General features: G+C 39.0%; 1 protein-coding gene across 1 annotated transcript in view; it reads left to right on the forward strand.

The window, feature by feature from the left end:
• The window catches only part of EVC (EvC ciliary complex subunit 1), a gene marked incomplete at its 3' end in the record, with an annotated part of 55616 nt that overhangs the window by 31707 nt on the left and 7575 nt on the right, over positions 1-16334 (forward strand). Inside the window, exons 12-16 of the mRNA XM_081999035.1 lie at positions 4017-4229; positions 10144-10253; positions 11555-11765; positions 14479-14685; positions 15491-15635. Coding sequence (XP_081855161.1) covers positions 4017-4229; positions 10144-10253; positions 11555-11765; positions 14479-14685; positions 15491-15635 — 886 coding nt within the window. The remainder of the gene's footprint in view (positions 1-4016; positions 4230-10143; positions 10254-11554; positions 11766-14478; positions 14686-15490; positions 15636-16334) is intronic.

Genomic DNA, 16334 nt, shown 5'->3' on the forward strand with positions numbered 1-16334 from the left:
ATTATGTATTTTTTGCCTTCTTTGAAATTCAGATTCACTCAGCATTTTAATCTGGGCCCATTTTATTTCTGCATATACCCCATGGTATTTGTTTATGCTTGATGAATTTCTCTGGAGATTTTTTGAAAAGCTTTGAGATTGACTGCCAGGTACTACAAACAGGTTCATTCAACACCGCAATCAGCTATTCTATTAATGGAATCAATTTGAATAAATATCATTAAGTAAAAGTTCTAAAAACAAGATATGGCATGTCAGGGAGGTTGTAAGAACTATGTTGTAGGGGTTCTGGTCCAAAAATAAGATCCTGGAAGCAATAGGATTTTTTTAACTGTTTTCTTTTTTTCCTGTGGAAAATAAGATTTATAACAGGCAGTGCGCCATCCCTATTCACAGTCAGACTTTATTGCTGTTTTAGATAAAGTACGTTCCTTAGAGAACAAATAGTTTTGAGCTATTTTGTTAGCTTGAGTCGCTTTGGTGGAGTCACATCTGCAGTCTTTCCTAAATGTAGATTTACCGTTTCCCCTACCAAATTTTAAAAGGTCATTCCACTGCATTTCAAGTGCTGTGTTAAACGGTGTAGCCATTGTCTTGTACCTGTGGCACCTCCTTGGGGTAGAGCATGCTGTTGCGTTTGGGTCTGGGTTGCAAGGACAGCCTGGGGTCTAATGACCATATGATCATGTGTTGAGATTAAAGCAGCCAGCAGTCGGTGGTTCTTTGAACACTGAAGAGAAGTTAGTATTTTGGTAGTCATCACGGACAGTGGTTTATTTTGTGATCCTGGACCGCAGGTAAGATCAGTAAGTGTAGGATTTGTGCCCTGCGGAGGAGAATTTCTAACAGAATTTGAAGGGAAAGTGTTTGGTCCTGTTAAAAAACACCGTCCCAAGGACTTAAAGCACCTGACCGAGCTTCCTCTTGTTTTGCATGTCAGTTTGCAACATACGTGAGATGTAAAGAACACACTGCTTAGTCCTGCTTCCCCTACATGTATTCATCCAGCGTTTTCATTTTTAAAGAGATTGTTGGTGTTAAAAACTGCTCCTGGAATTATAATCCCACTTTCTTGTCCTTTCGTATACCAGTTTCAGCAGAGGGCTATAAATTATTTTGCAAACTAATAGTTAAGCACCTTTGATCTAAAGATAACTTGGACCATCACATTATTGAGGTGATGCAGGTAAGTAGTTTTGTGGGGAAAGGACCTAGTCACACTTTTCCTGGGTAACTATGTACCTAGTCTTGTAGCAGCAAAGGTAAGTATACAGTATAATTTGAAGCTGCAGGGAGTGCAAGCAGAACTCTATTCATGCGGTTTTAAACAAAATGACATGAAGGCAAGTAACAAAATACCTTCTTTATGTTCTGTGCGAAAGATTTCCTAGTAAATAATAATACAGAGCTGTCAGTATGCCAGGGAAATGCTATCAGTTCTGCAGCAAAATGTGTTGCAAAGTGATTTAGCTGCCATAGGTGGAACTCTGTTTAAGGATAGAGTTCCTTAACACCCTGCCTGAGATCTTCTGAGATTGTAATACAAATGCCACAGACTCCTCTAGATTGCTTCTGAACCATTTCAGACCCATGAGAAATTCTTATATCCTTAAACACCCAGTAAAGGCAGGAGAATTAATTTGTTCTGAAAGGATAGTAAAGCTCAGAGAAGAGATGGTTTACAGAGATAGATTGATTGTTGTTTAAATGTTGTATGGAATACGGAGGCTGGGAACATAGGATCTTTGAGCTTATGTTAAATCCCAGAATTTTGAGACTTGAATTTTAAAATAAATAGCAGCAGAAGAGAGGATTAAAACAAACCATTTTGCGTTAGCGTCGGCAAGCTGAGCCAGGCCCACAGGTGATTAAAATGGTATAAATCCTGCCTCTTCTTGTAACGGGAACTGGTAACTATAATAATGAAGGAGTAGGAGAGAGCCATCCTTCAGCACTGGATGCACCTGTGTAGCAGATGTGACCCTAATGACACTGTCATGTTTGGATTGCGAGCAATCGCTAGAAACGGGAGAAGTGTTACCAGAAATGAGGTGTCTGATTGCTGGGTCTTTGACTACTAATTCTCATACTTAGACCCAGCACTCAGTTTCAGAAACCTGTAGCCCAATTTACAAGCATGCAGAACACTTTGAAATTAAACAAAGACAGTGGGAGCTGGATTCTGAAAATCCTGCATGCTTTAAACAGGTAAGAAGAAATCAAGACAGCTCATCTCAAAGATGTACTGAACACTTTGATAGTGTTATGCCTCAATTTTATCCATAAGAAGAGGTTACTGCAGGGAGCTGTTAAAATAAGCTATTTATTTTTTGTGAAACAGCTAATTAATACAGTGATTTGCATCCTAGAAGGATCCTATGAGGAAAATAATAATTTAGTATTCAGTGCACCGTTTGGATATTTTACAATAAATGAGAAATACAAAATAAAGATTTTTAAGAAATCTGTTCATGCAATAGATACTGATAAACCTAAACATGGAACAGATAAAGGTCCTGTGGAAACAGTATGTGAGCCCCAAATTTATCATTAGGGGGCACAGGACTGGATTTCACATGCAACCCAAGTTTTGGTCATTCTTCATTTCTGAGTTCTTGACTTTGCAATTTAACATTCTCTTTTATTTTGGGTTTTTTAATGTGTCTTATTTTCTCTTTATTATACCATATCTAGTAGTTGCAATGGGCTCTTACACAATAGTACATTATACCAGTGTATCTCCCCAAAAAAGACAAGTCCACTAGAACTTTTCATGTCTATGAGCTGCAGACAAATGTTTTTGACATCTAGATAAATATCTCTGTGTTTCTATTGAGAGGTTCTAGATTTTGATCGCTTAAGAGATTGTAATTAAACCTGTATTTAAAAGAAGGCAACAGCTAGAAGACTTGACTTGTTCTTGCAACTGGAATGCTGAAAAGATGTTTTAAAATATTAGCTGTATTTTAAAGAAAAGAAAGGAATAAAAGTGTTTTCAAGAGGGCTAGCACTGATTTACTATGAAAGCAAAACCAAGTAGGCAATAAAGCTTTTTGGATTGGTAAGATCATGTGGAACTCACAGAAATAGCTCTTCATATTGCTGGAGTACTGCAGTGTCCGTGTGACCTGTCCAATGTGTTTTTGTTTTCTCTCTTCACTGGGGAAAGCTACCTGCCCTCACTTCTTCTCCTCAGGGATTATCTCAAACTGTAGCAATTTTACAAACACAGCTCGTATCACCACTGTGTATTTGACAGTGAAATTATGTGTTTTGAGCAGACTTTATAGCTTGGATGCCATCTGACTAAATCACCCAAACTCTTCTTGTGAGTGAAACAGCCTCAGCAATTGAAAACCGCTCATATGGGACTAGTTTTAATAAAACCACCAGAAGATATTTGTTTTCCTAGGCTTGAACCTCTTCTGCATCAGAAGGAATTTGAATAATTCTGTCCTTCAGGGACTGAGGAGTGTCATATTTTGGAGCACCAGCTATTAACACGACTAATATCAATTTTGCCTAACTAAAAGCCACACTGTCCCTTTTAACTCTTCCTTCTTTCCTTCCTTCATTGATTTCATGTCAGCACCTTTGAAAATGTGCCTATGAGGTGGTGCCTACACCAGATTGTTTCCACATTAACTTTCAAATTAAGTGTTTTTATAACACATTGACATAGCCAGTAAAACAAGATATTCTTTGTACTGCATTTGCATGTGGGCAATGGTTAGAATTCAAGGTCTCAGTTGCTCATGCCACTGTTGCATTTTAAATGCCCTTGTGTGCCTTGAACCAAAACATTTAAGTTGTTCCATCTACAAAACCTGGTCTTTTTAACTCAAGCATTAGTGGCATTGGACTTTATGTCTAGGGGTTGGTCATGGGCCCAGGCTCTTCACTAGGACATGGTTCCCTCACTGTCATCATGGAGACATACAATGAAACCACTCCAAAGGGCTGGGGCTTTCACTTTCTCACCCGTCTTTCCCTGTCCCTCTTTGTCCATCTGTTAGGAGCTGTACTCTAAAGCTTCCCATGCTTTAGCAGAGTTGGTGACGGAGCTGTTTCTTCAGACCCTGCCTGTTGTGACCGGCCTCTCTGTAAGAGAATGTGAGCTTCTGAAAGAGGAGTGGCAGCAGAATTTGGTACCACACCTGGAGAAATGGGAGACGCACCGCCAGAGACGTTGGAAGCTTTTCCAGGAACAGCTGTTGGAAGAAAAAAAAGTAAGACCCATATTATGTTCTGGGACCCCAGGATCTGAAAACAGAGATATGGAAAAAAAATTATGAAGATACTTAACTGTGGAGAGTATTTTGTGTATAAATATACAGCCGAGGCGCAGACACGGGTCCAGACTTGGGATGGGCAGTTTGACTTGCAGTATGGAGTAAATATATATGCTGTGCATGTAGACTTGCATAGAGGAGTTGAGACTAATTGCTGAACATCTGTCCACAGTGTTCGACAGCTTTGTCAGTACATAAACATTTTTTGTCAAGGCTACTGTCTGATGTCTTCAAGTCTTGAGCATCTACAGAAACAGTTCAAAAAAACTTTCATCTGGTCTGTTTGAAGAGGGTATATATGAGTACAGTTTACAGGAAAGGAGGCCTTACAGTGATAAATATTTCTTAATCATTTTTATGTATTAATAGTATAATAACTGAAAACATGATACACACCGTGTATAAAACTTATTCTTTACTTTGAGAAGGTGAAGAAACACATCCAGCTTTCCTGCTCTGTTTGTGCCCAGCACAGGGGGCACTGACACCAGAGGAGAAAAACAACAATGGTAAAAGCAGAGGCAGGTATCTTCAGCATTAGGCTGGAACTCAAATATACCTTCAATTTATTCATGCGATGCTACGTCTTTATTAACACTGCTTTGAAGACTAACAAAGAGTCAAAGACAGACTTTCTCTATACAAAGGTGTGCCCCTTCCCAACTCTTAAGTGTGTGCTGCAACCACTGATGACAGTGAGGCTGCTCACAAGCTTTAAGTTAAGGATGGGCATTTGTGTTCTCTAGGACTGCTGGCTAGCATTTAGTGTTTGAATTTGGCACACCTATACCTTCAGTGATTAATGAAACAATGTCCCTTTTTATCAAGGATTAGATTCAATATCTGACTTGGCAAGCTTAAACCTCTAGGTTGCTGTTCATTTCACATTCACCAAGGGTTCACAAATTGCCTGTCCTTGTATGTGAATGACCTGCACAGACTGTTCTAGTAGGTGAAATATAAGCATGTCTCATAGAGCTTGGAGGCCAAAGTACTGTGGTGGTGTCTGCTGTCATTAAAAGGCACAGTCAGAGAAGGAGGAGGTTCTGGTGTGCAACTTGCGATTAGTCTTAGAGGTCAGAGTGCATGTTAGGGCACCTCTGCTCTGGTCCTTCCGCTGTCCCATTGAACCTCAGCCATTGCTCAGGGCCAGAGAGGATGCAGTTTAATGGCTAGGAGGCTCTCCGCAGAGGAGGAGATCTCACATCTGAAGTTTTGTTCCAAAAATGATGTTTATGCATTCCTCTGTTACTATCGTGGGGCACAGTATTGAGTAGAGAAACCACACCCTGGGATTTTTTCTCAAGGGACTAAAAGGATTAGTTCATCTGCAGCACTCTGTTGCTGGATAATAGCTCTTTGGTCAGCACTGTATGATGGATTCATTATATGTGAATTCAGATGTTCCAGTCATGCCCAAGCACAGATTATTTAAATTAGAAAGTTGACTTTCCATCCCTTTCAGTGTACCATAGCATTCATAATATAAAGCATATGACTTCCTAGCTGAAAAAAGAAAGAATAAAGGGTTTGCTGACATCATTAACAGTAATTACTGAGCTATAGAGGAATTCAATTAGCAATGAGAGAGCTCTCACATTGGTCTCCAGGTCACCAGCACTGCAGTTGGGCCTTATTCAATATAAAAATTTCCTTAGTGGCAGACAGAGCTGTCCTAAGGACACAAGTGATTCTGTGGGATAAATTTCTAGAAGGGCTTCTCCTATTGGGAAAATGTGTGATTCCTCAAGACAGTATTCTTTGCAGAAGCTTAAGGAGCTTTTTTAACTTAATGCGTGTGGCTTTTTGGAAGTGCTTTGAACTGGAAAAAAGTCTACTGTATCTCCAAAGAGGGTATGCAGGGAGATAACTATTCCACCAAGCTAGGCTGGCAGATGTTCCTGAATAAATGAGTCTGAAAAGCATCACGCTACCCATTATATTACGTTCAAATGCAAAGTGCTTTTCTTGGCCCTTTCCTAATATAAACATAGCAGCATGCACATTTAAGCAATAAGCTGACACTTGCATCCTACAAAAAGGAGCACTTGGTTTCCACCTTAAGAAAAGAGGAGGATAGGTCAGATACTTCTGACAGGTGATCATGTCATTTAGGAGATCCCATAGATATTACAATGCTGAATATGACAGAAGATCCATAAATCAACATTCATATTGACAGGCCTTTTAATTTATCAGGCATTTTCCAGGGAGATAGGTCTTTCATTTGCCTCTTGATAAATGTACTATACTTACATAGTCACCTGCTTTGCAGACTTGGGAAGTCTAACACCAGAAGGCTTTTCACCAGGGTATTTATGTGTGCTTTTCAAGGTGGCTCAAAAAGACATTTCTCCCATTTACTTGAACTGTGGGGTCTTTTTAAGATTATCTTTCCTAGCATTTATACATATCTGGAATATGATGTCTTCTGGGGGAAGGAGTGGAATCTCTTTTACAAATGAAAATAATCAATTTCATATTTAACTTTGCTTTATACGCTTGAGGATGTGAGTGAGACAAATGGGAATAAATGACTAATAAAAATAAGTTTTGAGCATTTTCCCACATACTCCCTGCCTCATGATTTCTGTAGACAAACCCTCCTGCCTAGGCAGCGGTTATGGGGGAGCAGACTGCTGCACCAGGCTGAGGTACTTGCTTGGCATTCAATATGCATCACACCCCATCTACAGGCTGTTAGGGAGAAATTGCTTTCCTTTGATTTCCTGAATAATCTGTGCTAAAAATGTCAAACTGAGAGCTGCAGAAAAAAGAGTGAGCTTACTTGGGTCTAATTTGCTGTTGTACCTGAGGTCTAACTCAAAATATTTTATGGGTTTCATTACCTAAGAAAGGCATGTTCCTCACCTTTATTGCCAGAGAGTAATACTTAACGTTAGCAGTGCTCCAGAAGGTCTTTTTATGAACTTGTTGCAAGGAAGCAAAGCACTGAGAAGCTTACAGAGTGAAAACAGGATGAGGAGATTTCCATCAATTCCCAGATCAATTGCTTGACACTCAGAAAGCTGAACCGGCATCTGCTTGCCAGTTTTGACATGCTGTGCATTTTATCATTTTGTCTTTGTTTTATACTTACTTTTGATAGCAATTGGAATGACTCATCAAGAAGCCAGACATTCCTCAGAGCTTTAGTCCCCCATTTACCATGCTTTTGTCACTGGTTTTACTGGTTAAATGCAGGAATCTGAGAGCCTGAGCTCTGCTCCAGCCACTGAGTCTGTGCAGCAGCGTGATTTTCCCCGCTCCATACTGATCTGTCTCCAAGCAAAGTAAGGCCATTCCCAAGAACAGGAAAGCTTGCAGAGGCGCCTGGCGACTTGACCCAGCATTGGAAGATCAGTGCAGCACAAAACCTGACCTTTCCACCTGGCTTGGTGAAGTAGTTGTCTCTGTTTTGCTGCTTTTCAGCCATACGCCAGCAGCCTCAAATTAAGATTCCCAGAGGATCTTTGCAGTTACATTTGTGTCTGTATGCGAGAGTTCTAGAATTTTGGAGGTGGAAAATACCTCACCCTCTCAGCCCATCCTAGTGAGCTGCTAAAGTGTTGCTTCCAATAAAACACACAATATTCTGTTTATTCCCAGCTGATCCTTCCCTTCTTGATCATCTTCCTAATGGCCTTTTTGAGACAAAACACTGGTTTAGTATTTGGTCCAAATCTCAACATTCATTATGTATCATGCCGTCTTAAATGTGTAATAATCCCCCTCCTTTCCTCTTTGTTCTCTTACTACTTATATGGCTGATGTACTTCTACTGTTCAGTTTAATTACTGCGCGCCGGGGGGATTTTCTGCTGTATCCTCAGCTTTTCATTGGTCTCAGGGAGGTGAAGAGACCTTTTTTAAATTTTGCATACATCTTACCTTAAATGCGCTCTCAGTGGAAAAGGTGACTTACTCTTTTCCTTTAAAAGAAACTTTGTTCACCACTACAGAACTAGGCTATTTCTTCATAAACAGAAGTAAACAATGACTACAATCCCTGTCTTTGTTATCATTTTGAGTGCCTTTTTGGAGAGGATATGCTGATAGCAGCAGAGGTGTTAAATGTTGGTTTCTTGGCTACAATATTACACCATTTACCATTCCAATTGTAATTCAGAAAAAGTCTCCCGTCTTCTGTGTCTTGGTGATATATACCCTCATGCTGCTTCACAGCAAGTGTGCAGACAGGCCCTTCAAGAGCAACTTACCAGTGAATAACCAGATCTCCAAAAATGATGGGAAGCCACATCTGAGCCACAGCCAGTCTCTCATTGAAAATGAAAATACTTCTAGAAAGTAAAAAGTCATTTTCAATCCCTTTTAACCGCTGAAAGAGACATTAAAATACACAATGCGATGGATCTACGAGGCGTACGCAGAGGTGTGAAACACTAGGAAGCCATATCCACAGAGCTGCTAAAGGGAAATACTGATACAACTATTACTTCAAGCAAGTGTTTGCCATCTGTTGTGCTGATACCTAGAGACCTGATAGACCTTAATTTGACACTTGCAGCATGTGGTCAGAGAAGGCACTGTGCTCAGCTGTGCTCTATAATTTTTAAGAATGGCTTAGACTCAAATCAGTTGAGGTCTGGCTACACAGGTATGTCTTGCGGCTCTCTCCGAGAGCAGCCTGGTGGGCTCCCCGGCACCGTACAGACTTTCGGGCTGTGCTTATGCTCTGCTGCACTCTTCCCATCTGTCACCTGTTGTTGACTGCCTGCCCATCCTTCTCAGGCATCCTGCTGAGGAGCATGTGTTCTGGTAAGGTTTTCTGCATGGAGAGGGGTCAATTAGATGTGTTGCTGTGTATACTACAGAGAAGGTGCTATCCAAGAAAGAAATACATTTCTATTTTAAAGCCAAAGATGATGTGGTTTCTGATGTTCACACTTCCCGGGGGAGTTCATTCTGTGCTCACAGATCAAGCCTCTCTCCTGCACAGATCACTGCTTCCCAAAGACGACTACAAAATCCAGTAGGAAGGCCCAGTACCACTCCCAATTCTTAGCAGTAACTACCATGCGATTACACATCTGATTCTTTGCTAGACATACTGATCTAGTGAAACCTTGCTGTCTGCAATAATAGAAAATTTAGTCCCTCATGTTCTGAATGAGGCTAGAACATGAAGTGAAGCTGTCAGAGCGCCTTAGTATTGTATTTAATTTAGGGCTCTGCCTAAGTCTGGAGGCAACCTGCGTTTATCCAGCTGCCAGTGTAGACTAAAATATGCCCTTAGTCTTGCAGTAATAGAATTTGGGCCTTACAACCATTTCATCTTATGTCTTATTAGCCCTTACATTCTGGCAATATGCCAAACAAAATCTTAAGTCCATATCTCCAAAAGTTTACAGTCTAATGGCAAATCCATCAAAATATTTAAAGATTAAATTCTTTGATCTAAATATCACCCTGAAGGAGCTGTAAACTTGTAGTCAATACCGAATCACTCAGTAAACCTAATCACTCAATCATCTCCATTTTTAACTACTAGCACTGTGTACTATACAGAAAAGTGTGATGGAAAACGATACCTTTATTTTGTTCCTCTGTTGCTGAAACTGGAAAATCTGTAGGAGGCACAGCTCAGGGCTGATCCAAACCAGTGCAAAGCCTCCCTTTCTTTTCAGTGAGGTTTGTTTAAGACTTTGATCATTGAGAAAAAAATATTCTTAAGTAGAATAATTTTAATTCAGGGTGAGTTTGTTTCTTGAAAGAGAGGGGGGATTGTTTTTAGCAAAATAACATCAAATAAACCGATTTTTTATTGTCGTGACTAGAATGACTGACATCAGAGTATCTTAACAGTTGTAATTTTTTTCCCCTGCTTTTAGCTATGGATAAAGGAATATGCTCTGTCTGCTGTGATGCAAAAGCACCTGTCTGAGAAACAAGAGAAGATAATTCAAGCTGTCGTAAGCAGACTAGGATGCCTCAGTGATGAGTAAGCATGGTTTTATCCGTAAACAGTGGGTTAAAACTGCAGTGCTGCATGCATAGATAAAAACTTGTCTACATTACATTGTGGAAAGCAGTGTCGAGGGATTATGAGCATCTTCAGGCAGAGAGGCAGTTACTCTACTTTTTTGTTTTTTTCTCAACACCAAATTAAAAAAAACAGATATGACTTCTGGCAAGTAGAAAAAGTAGAGTCTTCTGTGATTTGTTGAGTAGTGTGCTTTCTGTGTACTTACTCCTATGTTTGTGAGTGATTTCTAATCTTGAACTAGCCTCTCTTTTCACTCTGTATGTCACATTGTAGTTGGGTATTCTTCAAGATAAAATGTGCAGTCCAGCATCATTTCAGCTCTACCTTTGCTTTCTGCTATTACAATCTCACTGACCATCGTTTTGCATAATGCCTCCTCTCTTGCATTCTCTGTCTCTATTCACCAAGGAAACTTTTTAGTTCTATCTCATCTTTGTACAGCTAAACATCTATTTGAGAGAGCTACTTCTCAAAAACCCACAATTCTCTGTTATCATATGCCTTGTTTTGATTAAGATATCAAATTACTTCATTTACCAGGTTCTTCACATTGACAAAGATCAAAGTATCTGAAGACTTGTGTATTTGGGATATTGATATTATTGTCATTGCACTCCTTTATTTTGGCACTACTTTTCAGTTCAACCTTACATTTTCACATTCTTTGACTTTAGCGTTTCCCAGCATTCAGTATCCACAGAGTTTACACATACACACAAATTAGATGCAGGCATAAACAATGTCATCCCCAGTGTGTACACAAATTTCACTCACCTGGTCCAGAATCAACTTCAAAATTTGCTAAGTGTAAAATTCACTACAAACTTGCTTCAGCCATGTCAGCCCTGCCAGCTAACACTAGCCTCAACGTCTCTTCAGAGTGTGCCTCCTTGTTAATCCAAGATATGCTGTCCTGTATTTTATTGAAATAACTTTCCTGTAGTTCTGATTACGTTCTCTTTTCATCTTATTTCAGGTCTCCTATTAATAAAAAAAAAACTTTTATTATGTAATTACCCATTATTATTTATGTATTTTCTTCCTATTTATATTTTAACTGCAGTGTTACAGAACTAGAAGTCTATCACAGCAATATCCATTCTTTACACCTGAGCAGCTTTCCAAGGCATACTTTGTTCTAGAAGACATTACACAGAGTGAATACTTGTCATCTTTGAGCAATGACTTTGCTGAACTCAGGCATGCCAAATCAGCAAGCAGCTTAGCTGATTGATTTCTAATGGTCATTCTTACAGGTCTGTTAACTATATATTGCAAAAACACCAACTTCTGCTGTGTTCAGTACTCAGAAGATTAACCCTCCGAAGAGTTGGAATGGAAGCCCTGGCCTGTATGAGACTGTCCAGAAAGAAGAGCTTGCTTCAGGAACTGAGAGTGCAACATACCCTGCAGAAGGGATCCTCCCCCTGCCAAGATGAGGACCAGTGGCAGTTACAGAAGGCAGTGGTAGGTACCGTGTCTGGGTGGTTTTCCTCCAGAGGTCTCATATGCTGTGATGTCTGGCATTAGAAGTAGCTGTAGAGGATTGCAAAAAATAAAAATGTTCAAGTTCCAAATAGAAAGGAAAATATTCTCTGTCAAAAATGGACCCACTGCTGGCATAGGAGGCCCCTGAGTGTGTCTGTTTTAGTTTGGGCAGACATTTTAAATTCCATAATACATTATCTACTGGCTAACTGTCTGTGATATGTGTTATCAGAGCAAACTAATTTAGCTATTTATTTTATATGAAGATACTAATGAAAGCAGGCAGGCCAGCATGTATAAAGGACTTCTTCAAAAGTTACTGCTTCAGTGTAAAATAAACTCCTACTAATTCTGCTAGGGATTGTAATATGCACTTGAAAAGTTCTTACTTGAGCATCAGAAGAAATTCTTTCCTCCACCAGACCTAGCAAGTTCTTCTATACTGTCATCATTTTTCATTCTGTTTTCTTTCTCCTCTGTCTATGAGGTGCTCAACATCCATTCACCTGACATCCTTCTAAATAATCTGGCTCCTGTAGGTCAAGGAGGTGGGAGCAAGTTGAAGGATTTTTAGAGTTGATATTCCCACAGGTCACTTTCAAATCTGTGACTGTGTCTTTTAGGCTTAATCAATTAAGTGTTGTTTGTTGTTTACTTATCTGCATTGGATATTTACCTGGAACAACACCTAGTTTCAGATTTCAACCTCAGAGGACCCTCCTAGTGGGCATCAGTGACAGCCCCTACCCAACCTACTGCAGCTGCACACATGGGTTGAACCCATCCAACACTTTGCAGCTCTGTGCTCCATGCTGTCACTGTGTAATAAGCTGAAAGATAATATTTTGTGTTCCTGTAATTCTGATTTGCATAACACAAACCCTAATTCTGCACTTAGAAGAGGAATAAGGAAATTCTGTCTGCTGCCATTTGCACATCTAATATTTCTATTGAAGTAGTTCCTGTTAAGTGTGAAAATTGCAAAACCTCATTAACTTTCAGAAGAAATAAAATATAAAATAATAAAATACAAATGCATATGACTACATTTTTCTTGTTATGTGCTTTCCACTACTCTCTCTCACTTAGCTCCCACAGGGACATTAATTGATGCAATCACTGTGTTCCCTAACAAAAATGAGATGTCCACAGGTATTATTGTTCCTTTGGCCTCGCTCCTTCACAGCCTCTTTCCAAGGCCAACTAAAACCCATCTCACAAGGAAGTGCCTAAAAATACACGTATAAGATCCTTGCTGCCAAAGAAGTAGGTCCTGGGTGTGGAATTGTGAAAAGTCAGAGACAAAGAAATGTTATGAACAACCTCCAAAACTAGAAGCAATGTTTAAGGAGTTAAGGAAGAAGTTAATTTACAGATACTCAATGAGAGCTTTAGACATACCATGTTGTTTGAACTAAACTTAGTCTTAGCTTGTGCCATTTTAGACTGGTAGACAGTGCCATGTCTATCTGTTGATTTCATATAAAATGTAAAACGACACTAAAGAATTCTAGCTTGGACATGATGATGTGACATTTGGTGTCTTAAAAAAAAGAGAAATGGCTTAATGACATTCAGACTGTCTAAAAAAAAATCAAAAACATATGTCTGAGCTATAAATAAAGACATGTCAGAATAACTCAGCATTAATAGGGACATCATTATTTTCCACAGATGAATGTGGGCAGAGCAGTTTTTTTTTCTGATGCATTTCTTATTTCCAAGAGGGCATCAAATAGGGACTGTCGAATTCCCCAGAATAATTTAATGTTATTGAATCTTAAATAAGAATATTAATATGAGAGGGCCATCAGCAACTCAACAGAAGGCAATCCATGGAAGACTAAAACACATAAGGAAGACGGAACAGGTCGTGCTGGTGAGTGTATACTATTGTGTGCTAAACAGAGTTTAGAGGGAAAGTGAATTTAAAAAGAAGCATAGAAAATGGTGGCAAGGATGGTCCAAAGACCTCAAGAGACTAGAACTCTTCAGCCTAAAAAAGAGGTGTCTTCTGGAATATTGTAGGCTTTAAAAGTGGCATAAAATATATGAATAGGAAACAGTTTTTCATTTGTTTCTAATAAAAGAAGAGAGCACCAAGCAAAGCTATTAGATAGCAGGTTCAAAATTAAGAAATGTGTGGATAAACTGTAGAACTCACCACCATGGGATGCTGTAGATGCCAAGAGTGCAAATGGTTTCCAAGTGCTATTAGATATGTTCATGACCTCACCCACCAATATACCACGTTTTTCTCAGGTAGACCCCACAAACTGTGTGAGTATTCCAGGTGCATAACTGTATACTTGCCTTGTTCCTGTGCACTTTATTGAGCCATCCACAATTATCCCTTACTGGACTCAGGATATTTGACCTAGATTGTTCATATTCTTAATAGAAATAAGACCAAATTCAACAATGCAGAATACAAAGATGGGAATACATCACTTGGAAATTACTAATGGGACAGGATGCAGCAGTTATTGTATGTATCATGACAGAGGCAATAGTTTTGTTGCAAAGATAAATGTGTTAAATGACTGTACATAAACTTCTGCTGGAATTGGATTATTCTAAGTATTAAAACAGTAACAGTCTGAATGGGTGTAGGACTTTTCTTTTAAAGTGATGCTGACTAAGTTTGTCAACGTATTTAAATGGTAGTGCTATCTTTTTGTCTGATTACCAGGAGTCCCACATTCTGGAAGAGGAAGAGAAGCTTGAGGAAGAAGCACAGCAAACCCATTTAGAATTTCACCAGCAGCTAGTCACAGAAATTCAAGAAGCTCTTCATTTTCTTCAGCAGCACATGGAGCAGGTGATTGGGCGGACACTGCTGCAGCATGCCCGGCGGGAAGCTGGAAAAAAGAGTTCAGGTGATGGACAGGACTTCAAGGTATGGAAATGTTCAGTAGCAGTTTTCCAAACAAAATGAGTGCTACTTTGCTAAAATGGAGGCAATTTCATTTATGCATTACCCTATGCCTAGAAGTATCAGCAAGAGACCATTACAACCTGCGTTAAAACTGAAGACACCTTGCGAAGTATTTACAAACTAACATTTACGTAGAAGCATGGTGTTTTCTAATGACTTGCTATAGCAGCCAAAACAGGTTTTGTTAAGCCAACCCCTGGGACATAAAAAAAAAATTGAGAGAGTTCTTGATAACAGAGAGCAACAAAAATGAGGAAGAAATTGAGATGGTTAGCTATTGATGAAGGTTTTATGGTTAATTAATAGTATTTGTGTATTAACAGCTTAATATGAATTAATAGATAAATAATTAAATAAAATTAAAACTTGCTTCATAGGTTAATAAAATTATTCCAAAGTAAATATTTGGGTTTTCTGTTTCATGGAAAGTTGTAGTAGAGCTACACATATATCGATTTGCTTTGCTGGCAGTCAGGTTGACAGGTAAAATGTGCTATAGAGATTAAACAGATAGGGGAGTGGCCCCTTCCCAGACAGAGGTTAGGCACATTAGAAAGATTTTACTGTAATTTTTCATGTTGAAATGTCCCATGGATGAATAGAAATACCTGTTTTCCAGTGTCTCAGTCTGCCACATTTTTAAAACACAAAATTCACAGTTTTCTGTGCACATACAAAATTAGATGGAGTCTTCAGTTTTAGACAGATCAAAACACTTCAGTTTTTGATTAAGAGAATTAATTGTGATTTGTACTGTACAATACAGGAGAGACTGGTGGAAGCTGCTGTAGAAAGTGTGTATGGGACCAGCAATAATATCAATAGACTTGTGCAAAACTACTATCAGCAATTAGGAAAAATCACAGAAGGCTATGAAGGGAAAAAGCTTCAACAATTGAAATCCTTACAAGGTATGTATGATACTAACGACTATAAGATAATTCTGTTTTTTTAATAGATAAATTAATTTTCTTATCACTGCAAAGATTGCTTTTAAAGATAACAGAAATCTGTTATTTAAAGTAAGCAACAAAGCAAAATGAATGTGTAGGTCCATTTCCATCTTTTGAAGGAGAAGTGATAGAACTGTTATTATTAATAATTACTTGAATACTGTCATAGATGCAGGACCCTCTTACTTGAAGTTTGATATAGACACACACAGAACCCAGCATTGGAGATTATAGTTTAACCATAAAATCTGGTTCGCCAAGCTAAGATCAGAGATACCACCATAGTCACAACCACCAGCAGTTGATTTTCTGGTGCTCTAAGCCTCAGCACAAGGCAGAAGAATTTAGAAAGACAAGAGTTGTACAAGTATTAGGTTGTACAGCCGACGTCTATTATAAACACTGTACAACTTTGCATATTAGTATATGCAAATAAAATGAATCAATGACTCAAATATTCATGGGGGGAGAGAGGCACCTACAAGCTAAATCTTTTCCCTAGAAAGGAGGAGATCTGGGTTTGCAATCCCTGCTCCCATGTTAGAAAACATAAACATCATTGGCAGACAGTCTGCCTCCTCTGAGGTGACTGCCCTCAGCTTTGTGGAGTAGATTCTTATATTCATTCCTTTTTTTGGCTCAGTGAAATGTTGTTGT

This window comes from Phaethon aethereus (genome assembly GCF_964289735.1).
Source record: "Phaethon aethereus genome assembly, chromosome: 4".
Classification (NCBI taxonomy): domain Eukaryota; kingdom Metazoa; phylum Chordata; class Aves; order Phaethontiformes; family Phaethontidae; genus Phaethon; species Phaethon aethereus.